General features: G+C 51.6%; 6 protein-coding genes across 6 annotated transcripts; 2 read left to right on the top strand and 4 right to left on the bottom strand.

The window, feature by feature from the left end:
• Window positions 1–675: 675 nt before the first annotated feature.
• On the bottom strand, window positions 676–2,965 carry HMPREF1120_06635 (uncharacterized protein). The gene is made up of 3 exons (XM_009160843.1): window positions 2,463–2,965; window positions 1,289–2,400; window positions 676–1,215 (listed from the first exon to the last, which is right to left on the bottom strand). Exons 1-3 carry the CDS (start codon window positions 2,660–2,662, stop codon window positions 1,145–1,147), a joined length of 1,383 nt encoding a protein of 460 aa, XP_009159091.1. The 5' UTR covers window positions 2,663–2,965; the 3' UTR covers window positions 676–1,144.
• Window positions 2,966–2,981: 16 nt separating this feature from the next.
• HMPREF1120_06636 (uncharacterized protein) lies at window positions 2,982–4,725 on the bottom strand. Its single transcript, XM_009160844.1, has 2 exons — window positions 4,558–4,725; window positions 2,982–4,485 (listed from the first exon to the last, which is right to left on the bottom strand). The coding sequence occupies exon 2, from the start codon at window positions 3,883–3,885 to the stop codon at window positions 3,241–3,243; it is 645 nt and encodes a 214-aa protein (XP_009159092.1). The 5' UTR covers window positions 3,886–4,485; window positions 4,558–4,725; the 3' UTR covers window positions 2,982–3,240.
• Window positions 4,726–5,098: 373 nt separating this feature from the next.
• Window positions 5,099–6,822, top strand: HMPREF1120_06637 (MFS transporter, MCP family, solute carrier family 16 (monocarboxylic acid transporters), member 10; the record flags this gene model as incomplete). Its single annotated transcript, XM_009160845.1, has 4 exons — window positions 5,099–5,342; window positions 5,443–5,574; window positions 5,778–6,236; window positions 6,296–6,822. 4 exons carry the CDS (start codon window positions 5,099–5,101, stop codon window positions 6,820–6,822), a joined length of 1,362 nt encoding a protein of 453 aa, XP_009159093.1.
• A 291-nt stretch (window positions 6,823–7,113) lies between these two features.
• HMPREF1120_06638 (uncharacterized protein) lies at window positions 7,114–9,406 on the bottom strand. Its single transcript, XM_009160846.1, has one exon. The coding sequence runs from the start codon at window positions 9,129–9,131 to the stop codon at window positions 7,578–7,580; it is 1,554 nt and encodes a 517-aa protein (XP_009159094.1). The 5' UTR covers window positions 9,132–9,406; the 3' UTR covers window positions 7,114–7,577.
• A 113-nt stretch (window positions 9,407–9,519) lies between these two features.
• On the bottom strand, window positions 9,520–13,873 carry HMPREF1120_06639 (peroxisomal biogenesis factor 2). Its single transcript, XM_009160847.1, has one exon. The coding sequence runs from the start codon at window positions 13,742–13,744 to the stop codon at window positions 12,368–12,370; it is 1,377 nt and encodes a 458-aa protein (XP_009159095.1). The 5' UTR covers window positions 13,745–13,873; the 3' UTR covers window positions 9,520–12,367.
• HMPREF1120_06640 (uncharacterized protein) lies at window positions 11,097–12,134 on the top strand (the record flags this gene model as incomplete). Its single annotated transcript, XM_009160848.1, has 4 exons — window positions 11,097–11,653; window positions 11,702–11,781; window positions 11,834–11,913; window positions 11,967–12,134. 4 exons carry the CDS (start codon window positions 11,097–11,099, stop codon window positions 12,132–12,134), a joined length of 885 nt encoding a protein of 294 aa, XP_009159096.1.
• Window positions 13,874–13,875: the final 2 nt, after the last annotated feature.

Here is a 13,875-nt window from a genome sequence, read left to right on the forward strand (position 1 = left end):
ATGGGTCCTTCTGGTCGAGTCCGTCACGGCCTCGCTCACACGTTTCCTGCCCCTCTATCTCTCGGTCTTTGGATCGGCGATCGATTATCTTGCATGGACAGAACGCAACGGTCTTGGTATCATACTTCGCAGCAGTTCCAGCCGAGAAGGCCAGACACTTTTTCCTCGCCCTTCCACTGCCTTCAGTTCCATTTTACCCCTTCCCTGCACGACCTGTACTCGTTTCTTGATCATAAGATTCTGAGTTCAACCCACCTTTGCCAACACTCTGGCCTTTATCCCTCCATCTGGAGATTTTACCCAGGATATGGGCCTATTTTGGTGCAAAGAAGATCAAACCATCTTCTGACACGCTACTCACCGCGGCATCCTGCTCTCCCTTCTAGGGAGAGCGGTGGATGCAGCGGTCCATCTTTTTTGTGTCTACAATCTTCTAAGTTCACTTGCCTTTGCCTTGCAGTTTTGCACCATGTCATGGTACTTGGTGCCTGCTTCGCTTTCGAGCAATGCGTACATATATTGTAAAGTCACAGGCCAAACGGATCTGATCTTGGGCGTAGATATAGCACTCTATTTTCGCTACAGAGCGGAAAGCAGCGTATTAGACAATACCTGGATAAATGCCAGTGCGCCGCATCATTCTTCTTCTTCAGCCCCCAGGCTGGCTCAGGAAGCCGGGGGGTGCTACCTGGTCAATTCATATATTATTCATCCAGAACGAGAATACTTCAGGTTCCTTTTTCCTTCATACAGCCTAATCATCAATCAGTCATCAATATTTGGATCTTATTTGCTCTGCTTTCATGTGCCTGCGTTGCCTATTTTTTCATGAAATTTCCTCGATTGCAAAGCTAGTTTTCTACGCATTACATTTGACTACGTACTCCTGGGACCTTTTATCATACAACTACTTCAAATTCGAGAGTCTCACAAAGCCCCTCCCAACAGATACAGTACCTAACAAGGGCTTTCGACGAGGATTTGCGAGGGCGTTGACACTTTTTTTCTTTGGCAGAGCAGCTCTTTGAACCGCAGCTACCAGTACGCCTGAAAGAGCTTATTCCAACCTGTACAGCAACATGAGCCGGCAATCGTCACCTCCTCAACTTGAAAAGCCCGTTCTGGTTGGTCATAACGACACAATCTACCAAGTAGTAGGCACCTTGGGAAAATCCTTAGAGGAGATTCCTAGATCGGCGAAGACGGCATCATCACCTAGAAGTGTGAGGGTCAGCCAGGTGACATACTAATAAACCCGAAGAAAACAGTGCAGCTCTGGGTGGCTTACCTTTGAGATGTTTGACACGAATCTCATCCTCACCCTCCAACTTTTCCAACTCTTCTTCCGGAGGAGCATTATGCTCCCGATCATCCTTTGGTCTTTGCTCGGTCGCCTTGTCCCAATGACCACCGATGATCAGGACCTGAGCATTGGGGTAATCGAGATACTTGGGCTGCAAGGGCTTCCAGCGGAGACTGCCGAACTCATCGAGGATCTCCTTAGGATACTCCGGATCCTTCGGTAAGTTGGTATTACTAGGCTGAGGCTGGGTTGGGTTCTTGACGCTCATGATAAAGCTACCGCGTTCGTGAAGACCCAGTTCCTTCTGAACCTCGCCGAGCTCGCTCGGGATCGTGATGATATAGGCCAGATGCGACTCGCGACCTGTCGATGTGATGGCATACACGCCTTCTGCCAGAGGAGTGGCGGGCGGGACATGGCTCTTCCCAGAAGTCTTGGTCTCGTGTTCCGAACCTGCCATGAACGACTCCTTCAACTCCTTGAACCCTGTCTTGGCTTTCTCGACGAACGCCATGAATCGATCTCTGCCGCTTTGTGGAAGGACCTTTTTCGGAAGCGCCAGGAGCCGGCAGTTGCCTTCGTCGCCGATGGGGCCGTCGCCGAGTTTCGCGTCCAAGGGGAGAGGGCGCATCACTATGTAGGTTCGAGCAATGTCGTTGACGTCTTGAGGGTCGTCGACGTTGACTCGCGCCCGGAAGAAAAAGTATATGATTCCCTTTTCAAGGATGCTGGAAGGCACGTCGTTGTCGTCGCGGCCCTCGGCGATGACGGCGTCGCCGTTGGTTTCGCTTGGCTTCTCCTTGCTTTCTTCTTGCTTCGTGTTTTCTTCTTTCTTGGGTTCGTCTGATGCCGCGTCCTTGTCTTCTTTCTTCTGTTCGGGTTCTGCCGGTTCAGCACCTTCTTCTTTGGTCGCTTGCTGAGCTTTTTCGTCACCTTCGGTGCCCGTCATCTTGGTGTCGTCGTCGGCACCTTGTGGCTTCTCTTCCTCCTTCTTGGAGGAGGTGGAGTCCCCGTTGGCTTGCTGTGCTTCGGTTTGTTCCGGCTTGTCGTGTTCCTTCTCGACCTTCTCAGTCGGCGTGTCCTTGGGTTGGTCGCCGCTAATAGGTAGATGTCAGCATGGTGCCAGGTTACAGAGGGTTGGTGCAAAGTGTTGGCTTACTTCTCGATCGTCTCCTCTAGAGTCTTCTGCTCCGGCTCGGCGTGCTTCTTCCCACGCTTTGCGCTGGGAGAAGAGCCCTGAGCTTCATTCTTGCGCTTCTTACTGGCGGCGGCGGTGGGCGACGATTTCGGCTGCTGGGGAGAGGACGAGTTTTGGGATTGAGCAGCAATGCGCGCAGATGAACGTCTTGTTGATGGCATGGTGGGTGGTATGCTTTTTTGAGATGAGTGGATCGTAGGCTGTGGAAGATAGAACAGGACGAGAGAAACTGAGCTGAAGTTGGATTTGTATCACACTAGAATGGAGCTATACAAGAAAGAGCTTTGTTGATCACGGCGCATTCATGTGCAGTGTTTCTTTGGAGGTCGACGACAGTCTGCCATGTCTTGTACCTGGGCCGGGGGGTGGTGCGGGTGCGCAGTCAAGCGTGCTCCACATTTCGCGCAAGGTGCAACGCGGCACAATGATGTAAGAAGGGGGAAGGGAAAAGTCCCGGCGTGGATTCAATCATGGAGTGCAGCCAATTTCGTTCTACTAGTGGATGCTTGTGAAGAAGCCTCGATGCTAGCCAGGAACCATTCAGGTCTAGTGCATAATTATAGTAACGACAAGACTCTACATCGAGTAATGCTTGTTGATGCATCCCAAAGCATCCTATTTGATTTCCAGTCAAAATACCTCTATTATTCCACAACCCGTACAAAAGTACCTAAATGTAGGTATTTCCGCCTTGAACAGCCCTGGCATCTCACAAAAGAAGACGTAACATGAAGCGTGGCTAACCCATGTCCATCGCATCAACACCGTCTTCATCATGTGCTGGAGTAGGCGCTGGTTCCGGAGTACATGGATCAGAAGACAATAGCACAGCTTCATGGTCATCAGTCTTATCCGAGCTGTCCGACCATGCGGCCATTGCCTGTTTCTTCATGAGCCTGTGTGCAATGCTCTGCTTGCTAGGGATTCTTTTCTTCCTTCGCTTGAGAGGCGGCTGTCCGGATTTGGCGTCCACCACTTCGGAGACTTCGATCACCGTACGCTTGCCGAGCGGGCTCGGGCTTCCATGGTCAACGTCCTCCATTTCCTGTGATGTGCGTTTGTGCCTGGTTCGACAAGGAGCAGTAGTTGTAGAGCCATGAGGCTCCCATGATAGCCTTCGCAGTCGGCCGGCCAACTCATCGTCTGTGTCGGGCCAGACTCTCCATAGGGACCTGTTGTCTCCAGAATCCGACTCGGGCTCTTCGTACTCATCGGGGTGAAGAACTTCCACATCGCCGTCGTAACCCATGTCATCTGTGGATAATTCCTCGATTGAGAATCCATCACTAGATTCCCGTCGCGGCCGTTTCGGCCTTTTGGACGTTGACGTTGTGTGGCTGGCCATCATGGTAGACCGGGCGAAGACACCACTACCCTTTTCCATGGATGGATAGGCGGTGCCGGTGCCCTTCAGTTCGTGTTGGGCCGTTCAACCTTCCCAAACGTATTCCAGACATGAGGTCAAGTTGAGCAGCTCAAGGCTGAGATTCAGAGCAGGGATCAAGATAAACTTGCTTAAACGATTTTGGACGGTTCGTCTCGAGGTAGTGTAAGCTACCGCGGCAGCTGATCAGCGGCTCTTAATGTCTTGTCGCACCTTTCTCGCGTATGTTTGCTGACGGAAATTGCAGCTGTGTCTATGTATGACCCCATGTGGTGAGAGGATGAATTCTTCAACATAACAAAAAACTATCATGGTAATGGTGGTCTCACAGAAAAAACGATCGATTACGTTGGGTCAGACCCTTGGAACTGACCTGCTCCACTCTCAGCCTTGCCTGGTGCTAGTTGCTTCCAGTGGCTGCCACTGCAGACCCTGATGCCAAGAGATATCACGTCCAAGGAACAATGTTATTCCGCTCCGAGTTCGCCAGACTGTCGCAACGGTTTGTGAGTGGAGGATCTTAGTCAGCCTGAACGACGCAAGTTCGGCCTCGCGGAAATCGTACAACCATTCGCTTCGGCTTTGTCGTACCCGCTCACTCTGTACGGGCCAACGACCCCTTCATGTTGGCTTTACATCCTTGAAAAATAAGGGTTCAGCAAATGTTCGTACATTGTATCGTGGGTGCTTTCAGCTCCAGAGTTAACATGCCAGGCCAGTCCGGCCAGTCTGACGGACCACAATATGTCGTTGAATACTGCCCATGGTTGGTGGTGTCGATGTTTTTGCCCCAGTCGAAGGCGTCCTTCTTACCTCCGACTGGAGAGAAATTCAGCAAAGGCCACTCTCTTATAACCGTGAAGATCGTACCATGACAAATATGCTTTATATGTTGCTGACATTGATCGAGTGAATTGGACCAATCCTTGGGGGTTTCTGATAGACCAGTTCCCCCAATCTCTGCGTCCAACTCGGTCGAAATCGTGGGCCGAGTTCAGTGTCATGTTTAGCTGTGAAATTCCATGTCAAAAGGCCCGGCATACTCTCAACGAAGGCAATTACCATCTCCAGTCTCTTCTTCAAGTTTCAGGTCTTATACCCATACTCACCAACCCCGGATATGAGCACATATCCAGACGCCTCTCCCAACAGAGAACATTCATCTGCTGGAACCACAGCCCCAAACTCATGCGCTACAAGCTTTCAAAACGAAATGATGGACAAAGATGTCGAGGCCACTACGAACGCCGCCGAGCTTTCTTCTGCCGACAGAATGCGTCCAATATCCGATGCAGAGAAGCAGACTGGCGACGGCGACGCTGAAGCTGGAGAGGTCAAGGTTCCCGTCCAGGTCAATCCCATGGACCCTTCACAGTTTCCCGACGGAGGTGCCAAAGCATGGACTGTAGTATTCGGAGCAGCATGTGGCCTGGTTGTCAGTTTCGGCTGGATCAATTGTCAGTTTTCCACATCCTTCTTTCGAAGATTCTCTTCCACTTCGATGAAATAAACGATCATGGTTTTGTGACAAACGGAATTCTAATTCCGTCTCCCTAGGCATCGGTGTCTTCCAAGAATATTACGAAACCCACCAACTCAAAGAATACAGCTCCCAAGAAGTCGCATGGATCCCCAGTTTAGAGGCGTTCATGATGTTCGTCGGCGGACTGTGGGTTGGACGAATATATGGTACGTTGGCACACCCAAATCGACTCATTTGAAGGGAAAAGAGAGCGGCAAGCCATTCGATCGTTCATCTTCCGACTCTTCAGTGTTCCCCAAGCATGCTCTGCGTGCTAGTCCCCTTGTCAGCCCATCATCTTCAATCATCCTCTTATATCTCCCTTGTCCCCCCTCAAAACTAACTATTTTCCTCTTCCCTTATATTCTAGACAACTACGGCCCCCGCTCCCTCCTCCTCACCGGCACATTCTTCCACGTCTTCGGGCTCATGATGGCATCCATCTCGACAACATACTACCAATTTTTGTTATCTCAAGGCGTCTGCAGTGCCCTCGGCGCATCCATGATTTTCTACCCATCCATGTCCGCCGTCGTGACATGGTTTTTCCGCCGGCGCGCATTAGCTCTGGGTATCACCGCATCAGGCTCGTCCCTCGGCGGCGTCATTTTCCCCATCATGGTCGAAAGACTGATTCCACAAGTCGGGTTCGGATGGACGATGCGCATCTGCGCCTTTTTGATTCTCGGTCTGATGGTCGTCGCGAATCTCACTATTGTCAGTCGGATCCCGCCGCGGCCGACACCGGTGCGCCCAAAAGATTTCGTCGTGCCCTTTAAGGAGGTCTCGTTTTCGTTGTTGGCTCTAGGGAGTTTTTTGACCTTCTTGGGTATGTAGCACCTTCTCCATCCAGCCACCTACACACCTTCAACTAACATCAAAATCTAGGCCTCTTCCTCCCATTCACATTCATAATCGTCACCGCCCGCGCCCGCCACGTCTCCCCTCACCTGCAAAAATATCTCGTCTCCATCCTCAACGCCGCATCCACATTTGGTCGTACAATTCCACCCTTTTACGCCGACCGAGTCGGCAGATTCACCGTCTTTTTGTCAATGTCATTACTCTGCGCCTTGATCACACTATGTCTCTGGCTTCCGGGGTCAGGCGAGGCCGCCACAATCGTCTTTGCCGTACTCTACGGATTTGGATCCGGTGCCGTGGCAAGTATTTTGCCTGCATGTATCGCGCACATTTCGCATATCCATCAAATCGGTGTCAGGACGGGTGTTCTGTTCAGTGTTGTTGCGATTGCTGTCTTGATCGGCAGCCCGATCGGTGGTCAGTTGATAACTAATAGAGGGTATAGGTCCATGCAGGGGTTTAGTGGTGGGATGTTGGCCGCTGGCTTTGGTGTCTATTTGGTGCTGTGGCTTAGGTTGGGCGGGTTGAAGAGGGATGGGAAGAAAGTCTAGAAGATTTTGAATTGAATATCACCTCAGTTGGACTGGGGCCCCAAGTGTCTCGTGAAACAACTTCATTGAATCGTTTTCACGGCACGTTTCAATCTTGAGCAATATACCCTAACCATTTAAAAATCAAAGAAAATAGGTCACTTCTTGGTAGGACGAGTATTACCACGCCTCTGCTATCTGTATGTAAGGCCGGACTACAGTTTGCTTTTCATTTTTGTTAAGATCAGGTCCACGAATCGTACAAGGACTGCTCCAAAAACAGACTTGGATTCCAAGAACTTCATGTTGTGCTGGGAAATTCTGGACTTATAATTGATATCCTACTGGCTAGCGGAGTCGGTCTAACAATATCACTTTGAAGAGAATAAATCGAAAACATGGAGAGATCAATCATACTATCAGGAGGTGTCTGTCCATCATGACGTGGACAGTTCCTCAGCTACCTGACTGGGCAAAACAACACGCGTTTAAAAGGTCCTTGTTGATCATTGCCTGGCTGAAGCGCCCGGCAACAAACGCCAAAGAGACCAAACACTATACAGTCAAAACGGCCAGAAAGCGTAGCCAATCCGCCACGGTGATTGAAGGGAAAAGAGTCCGCCGACCTCGCTATGCGTTGCGCAAGCTGATACTAGGACTCCTTTCTCCAATGCCGTGGGCGTACACTGCCCAGCTTCGAAAACATCATGTCCTAGGCCAAGCAGATAATGCCAATCATTAATGAAAGCTCTCTTGGTCAAAACGGAGCACAACCATTAGTCTTGATCGGCATCCTCTTCGTTGATCAAAAACTCCACAAATGGGTCCAGCTCAATCCATTTGAACATCGGACCCCATTTGGCACGAAACTCCTTTCTTTTGTAAAGACTACTCGTATTGAGTCGGAAACTGACCAGTTCGACAGACCAACCCTTTTCCAAGGCTCGCTCAACCATCCTGAGAAAGCCACCAGAGTATTCCGCCTCAGCGGCATCACCTGTGGCGAGGACGATTGTGCTAGGCCTCTCGGCGTCGATCAGCGATTCGAGGATCTTCAGGTGCAGAATTTCGTCCACAGCCTGCTCGACCCACTTCTCCGCGGCCGGCGTGTTTTTGGGGAAAGTCGTGTTCGTTTCAGAGCCACTCGTTTCCCCTGCCGAAAGATACTTCTTCTGTCGCGGCGTCAGCTCTTTGGCCTTGTGCACACGTTCAAGAATGTTGGTTTCAAAGCCGAGCGATTTGGCCTGTTCAATGGCAGCGTATTTGTCCGATCCAACGAGGACACGCTTCGCAGCTGGGCGGCCTCGCTCAAGAACCAGTGAAAAATTGTGGAAACAAAGCGGGACACGTTTGAGTCGTGTCTCCCGGGGCATGCCACGGGCTAGTTTCAAGCAGTCGTGAAAGCCGATGGAGATGTTGGAAATGTCGACAAACACATGTATGCCGATTTTGGATACGTTCAGGGGTGTAAATGCAGGTTCGAGCAATCCGGAATTTTTCAGATATTTCTTTTCTTCGGGATAATGTCGCATCAGTGCCGTAATAAGAGCTTGTTTTCTGGCTCTTGGAGAGAGTCCATCGCGTGGAGTAACGACTGTACGGTGCGACGGTGAGGGAACACCAGGAGCTGTCCAGAGAAAGGGATTGGAAGTAGGCCAAGTCTTCTTTGGCGTTCGGGTTAACGACTTAGGTGGCGAGGGAGAAGTCGGCGGAGAATAGGTATCGCGAACAGCTGGCCTTGGTCGACCGAGGATGTCGTCGATGACAGCTCGACGGTCCGGGGACCTGCGTAGCGATTCTAGTTCTTCGCCAGATTCAAGGTCGGTGGTGTCAGATGTGGATTTCTGCTGTAATTGAGCAGCAAGTTTCTCCGCCCTTTCTTTGGCTCTCGCTCTCCGCTCTGCACGCTTTTTGTTGCGGATATAGGCTGCAGTGACTTTAGAAGTGGAGAGATTATCCTCGAGTTCATCGCCGTCCGCCTCATCTCTCCATCGAACGCCTTTGTTCACGGGATTGACCTCGACTTCAGCGACAGATTCGTCGTTTACTTTGTATTTGAATAATTCGGAGTCCTCCGGGTTGCCAACTTCATCGTTTACTCGGTTGGACACTTGTTGATTGGCTGATGCCTGAGGCCGCTGCAGAAAATCCCAAAGGGTGGAGAAATCGCCGAGTGAATGACCGGCTTGCTCATCGCTTACATCGTGCTGCGCAGGAGGTGGCAGAGAACCAGGAGCAGCGGAGGGATCGTATTTGGGGCATCGGAGAGCTTTGAGGAGACTGATTGCGGAATCGAGATCCCATGAAAGGGGATCTTGGTCGTCTGGCATGTGAGATTCAGAGAGAGACGCTGCTCTCTGGGTGTGTGATAGGTGGCGACTATTGAGAGGCACTTGTGTATGAGCTAGGAGGTGGTAACGAAGGGCGTCGTCTCATATCTTCGATTGTTGGAAGCCTTCAGGGTGATAGCGACAGAAAGGAAGGAGTCTGAGAGGAGGTACACATGGAAATACTTGAGGCAAGTCGTGGTGTTGTCGGAGGTAGGAGGCTGAGTGATGGACTGAAGTGGTCAATGATGATTCACAACAATGAACAGGTGCAGCAGTCACTGGCCGTGACAAGCCTGAGTCTCCGAGTCACCGAGTCACCGACGCCTGTACAACTTAGCCACCAAAAGGGCGCTAGAACTCTTAGTGGAAAGTCTAGCCTAATTCGTGGTGCGGATTTCATTCGGCATCATATGAATATTCCGCTGCTTTTCCAGCCTCGCCTTTTCAAAAGGGGAGTAAAAGCGGCCGTGAGGAATAGCAGAACTTAAGAGTTGGTGTCTTCCTGTCGCTCTGCAGTCGCATTATTACACGTCTAATCCCCCTTCAAACTACGACCAACGCAGGTATTTTTAGTAAGCTGCAACTATAACCCGGTAGAAACGCTTTGTGCCCAACCCTTGCCCGGGCACTGTTTCAGCTGGGACCATCATACGGCCGCCCTAGTGGCCGTTCCCTTGCTGAGGGTCCGTCGAGCCGCTCCCCATGTCTCCCTTCGCCTGTCTCCTCCAGGCTCGAAAATTGTGCGATGCAGACTGATTATAGTCAGGGCTCGAGTCAATTGTGCATTGCGGACCACAGAACAGAATATGGTGACAATCCGAGCAAATTGCGCTGACAGCGACCTGGCGACTGGGGGGTAAGCACACACCTAGGTATACTGGCCAAGGTTGGGAATCGTTGCAATGATCGAAGATCGAATCCGGAGACAAGCCAACTACTAGTACTGTTGTAGTCCGAGAGCAAGAATATGAGCTCATGCCCCTCTTCTCGAGTCTGACAGCTCTGCCAGTGCTGCAGGAGGGTTCAGATCGCGCTGATGGGCTTGATCTCGGAGAATGCATCGCGCTTGTTGTCAGCCTCGGCAAAAACTCATTAGCTCCATCATTTTCGGGGTGAGTCTCGACAGCATCACCAACATTGGAACAAGCTGCCAGGTACAACAGAACCGGTTGCCTTGGGAGTGGGCGCGGGTGCCTATCGGATGGTGCGTATCGAAAGCTTATTGGTGCCGACCATAGTTGGCGATGCCGAACTGCAAGCTTCGAATGGTACAACATTGTACAGCGGCCATCTGGTTTTAGGACTGCTTCAAGCAGAGGGTGACAGGTCCGGACTGGAGGGACGCGGTTCCCAAAGGCCAACCACAACAACAAAGCCTCGACACATGGATCCTTTTAGTCACAGAAGTTGCTAAAGACTGACAAGCTCCTTTCGATGCAGTGGACAGGATGATCCGGTCGTTCCCCTCCTCGGTGTCGCTATACTGGTTCCGGGGTGCGGGGAGCGGAATCCCATCAAAGCAAATCCATGGAATCTATGGCAGATGGAACTCGAGCGCTGCAATCTCGGAGACGCCTCTCGCGTCATCTGCGTCTCGATAGACGAAGCTGGCGCCGTGCCAGTGGTACGTCCTACTGTAGTCCGTGACTAGGCACGCACAGGCACTGCCTCATCGCCATGCCGAATCTTCATTCGCTCTTCGTACGCTGAGGAGCTCGGATATTCTCCGCAGCGGAGGAAGGAATGGTCGACTGGCGAAAGCGTGCGGGGCCTCCAGAGTGCCGAATTCGTTGTCTTGAAGTTCGGCAAACACATCCTGAGCCCCTCAAATACCATCCCAGATACAACTACTCCTGGCCTCTTCTGGCCGACCCCTACTTCTGCTCCCACTCCTCTCCCCAAGGTACCCAGTTCCTCTGCTCATAACGCCTGTGTAAGCAGCACAGTCCCGTTCTCGCTCACATCATGGCTGGGATTCAACAACAACTGGACCGCGGTGCTGTCCCAAACCACATCTCTAGCGTCTGTCCTAAAGGCACGAAGTTCCACGTGCTGGAAGTCGGATGGCTAGAGTGTGATGAGGCCTTTGTGCTTCGCGGTGGTAACACCAGCACCAAAAGCACTGAAAACAGGTCCTTTGTCAACAAGCGAAGAGAGCTGCCTATGTACTGTATCCTGATTGAGCATCCCCACGAGGGCCTGATTCTGTGGGAGACTGGATGTGGGAAAGACTATCCGGAGGTCTGGGGTCCTACTCTCAGCGATGTCTTTGCCCGTGTAAAATACGAGCCCCGGCATGAGCTGAAGGCGGCTGTTGAGGCTACCGGCAACAAGCTCGAGGACATCAAAAAGATCATCATTGGTCATCTGCACCTGGACCACGCAGGCGGGTTGGACATGTTCCTTGACAGAAAGGACGTTGAAATCTGGGTGCACGACCGAGAGTTGAAGGCAGCCTTCTGGTCCGTGGCAACCGGAGCGGATGCTGGCGTCTACCTGGAGCATTACCTCAAGTTGAGCTTGTAAGTGTTATATTCCAGGGATTAGGACCATGTACTGATGCCTGCTAGTAACTGGAAGACGTTCGATGATCGCACATTCGACTTCTGCCAGGGCATTACGCTGCATCACCTGCCTGGCCATACAGATGGTAAGTCTAACCATCACCCGCTCCAAAACGTGTACCTGACTTGTTGCCTTAGGGTTGGTCGGTATGCAGATCAATATGCCGGATAGCGGTACCTTCCTCTTCATCAGTGACCATTGCCACATCATTGAGAACGTAAGTCGACTGAATTGTTGTTTGCGTGGAGTTGTACTGATTGTTATCTGCAGTGGCGTGATGGTATTCCTCAGGGCTGGCTCGCAAGAGACCACCCGGCATGGTTCCAGAGCACGCAACGTTTGAAGCAGCTCGAGAGAACGACCAGGGGTCAGGTCATCCCAGGACATGACAAGGAGACATTCCTTAACCTGATTAAGAATGGTAATGTGTATACTTGAGCGTTAGCGGTGTTGAAAGGTAGCAACTTCACTTTGGAGTCATTGGAAGGAGACGATTTCCAGTCTGTTGTGAACACGAGTCGCCGTCCATAGTCTGTACATATGTACGAGTGAATCAAATTGTTGCCGTTCTGATGCTGATAGCTTCCGTTTTCGCGATGTTGCTCGCCTTATACTAGCGTCGGTGTGGCGAAGTATAATCAGCAGTCAACCGATCCCACAAAAAGAGATGCTCAGCCACTTGTCGAATCTGCTCCTGTCATGGACCACTCGGACGAGCTAAGTGTGGATTCGCCTAGTCTGGCACCATCTCTGGGATTCTCGTTGGTAGTGCCCTCAGCCTCGTCCCCGGCGGTAAAAGAGAAACCAACGGTCTTCCCATTCTTGCCACTGAATTTCCTCTCCTCGAGGACATCCCCATTCCACGGGCGACACTTGTACACAAGCTCGCCGCATCGTAAGCATGACCATCCACCACCTTCCTCGGCCTCAATTTTCTTTGCTATGCATACAAAGCAATAGATGCAGCGGCATGCAATAGTCTCGTACGGATTGACAATGTCGGTCGTGGCCGAACCAATCACACCACCTCCCGCACCCACATTTGCTCCAAGAATTTCTGCTTCAGAAGTCGAGGTCGGGTTCTGGTCATTGTAACATATTGCGCAAGTCCTCTCGGGAAGAAACGAGAGTGGCCCGCTCTTGATCTTTTCATCATCGTCACCTGCGCTCTCGGAGCGCATTGCATCTTTAGTCCTCTTCCATGCTCTTGAAAGCCACTTACGCCACCGATTGATTCCGACTAAAGGGAGAAGGAACAACAAAAATTCCGTGAAAGCATGCCAGACAAGCTGACGGTTGAGATATTCAAACGACACCTCCCGACTCACTTGGTTGGACGGAGAGACGAGCCGCAGGCGAAGAAGACGGTCGGTGAGCGTTCGGTATCGGCCGTTGACAAGGAAGACCAAGAAAGAACAAAACGCAGCTATTGAGTGGGTGGTCGAGATGAAGGAAGTGGCTCGCATCAACCGCTGCACTTTCTCCGAAGGGGCAGTATACCCTCGCTCTTGGTCAATAAGCCAATCTTGCCATTTGTCCCATCCATACCGTCCAAAGATCGTGATTAGACCGTACAGGCCCTTTTGCCATTTCGTCGGTTTTGGTAGCGCTAAGCTGGACTGACGGGCGTCGGTATAACGGAGGTTCTGTAGAGAGGCGCCATAAGAGGCATCATTGTCCCATATGGAGAGTTTGAAGAGGGCGGCTCGAAGAGCAAGGAGGATCTCTTGAGACCAATCGTCCTGCAAATGCGGACCTAGGTACTTGAGCGCATCTCCGACTTGTGTCTTCAACAAGCCCAATAGTTCTTCGTCGAGGAGCTCAGCATCAACTTGGCCTACTCGGAATGCCGGCCGCGTCCCTTCGGATTCCAGCAAAGTCGACCATAATGACGAAACTCCCGGTCGCAAAGAGTGGGCAATTCGCGACAGCGAGGTATGCGCTCCGCTTATCTCGGTCTGTTGCTGGCGGGCGCGTGCTTCTTGTTGTCTCGCCACTTGTTGCGCAAGTATCCGCTCTTGAGCAGCGGCAAAGCTGCTTGCAGACATGCTACAGGCATAGAGAGAGGAAGGAGTCGCACGACATCAAGATCGGAAGGAATTCATGTCGTGGAGAACGTGGAATTAATTAGTTCGTAGACCGAGCCGTCGACGCAGCCGAGGCAGCTTTGGGCAAAGCG

Source organism: Exophiala dermatitidis, assembly GCF_000230625.1.
Source record: "Exophiala dermatitidis NIH/UT8656 unplaced genomic scaffold supercont1.5, whole genome shotgun sequence".
NCBI classification, from domain to species: Eukaryota; Fungi; Ascomycota; class Eurotiomycetes; order Chaetothyriales; family Herpotrichiellaceae; genus Exophiala; species Exophiala dermatitidis.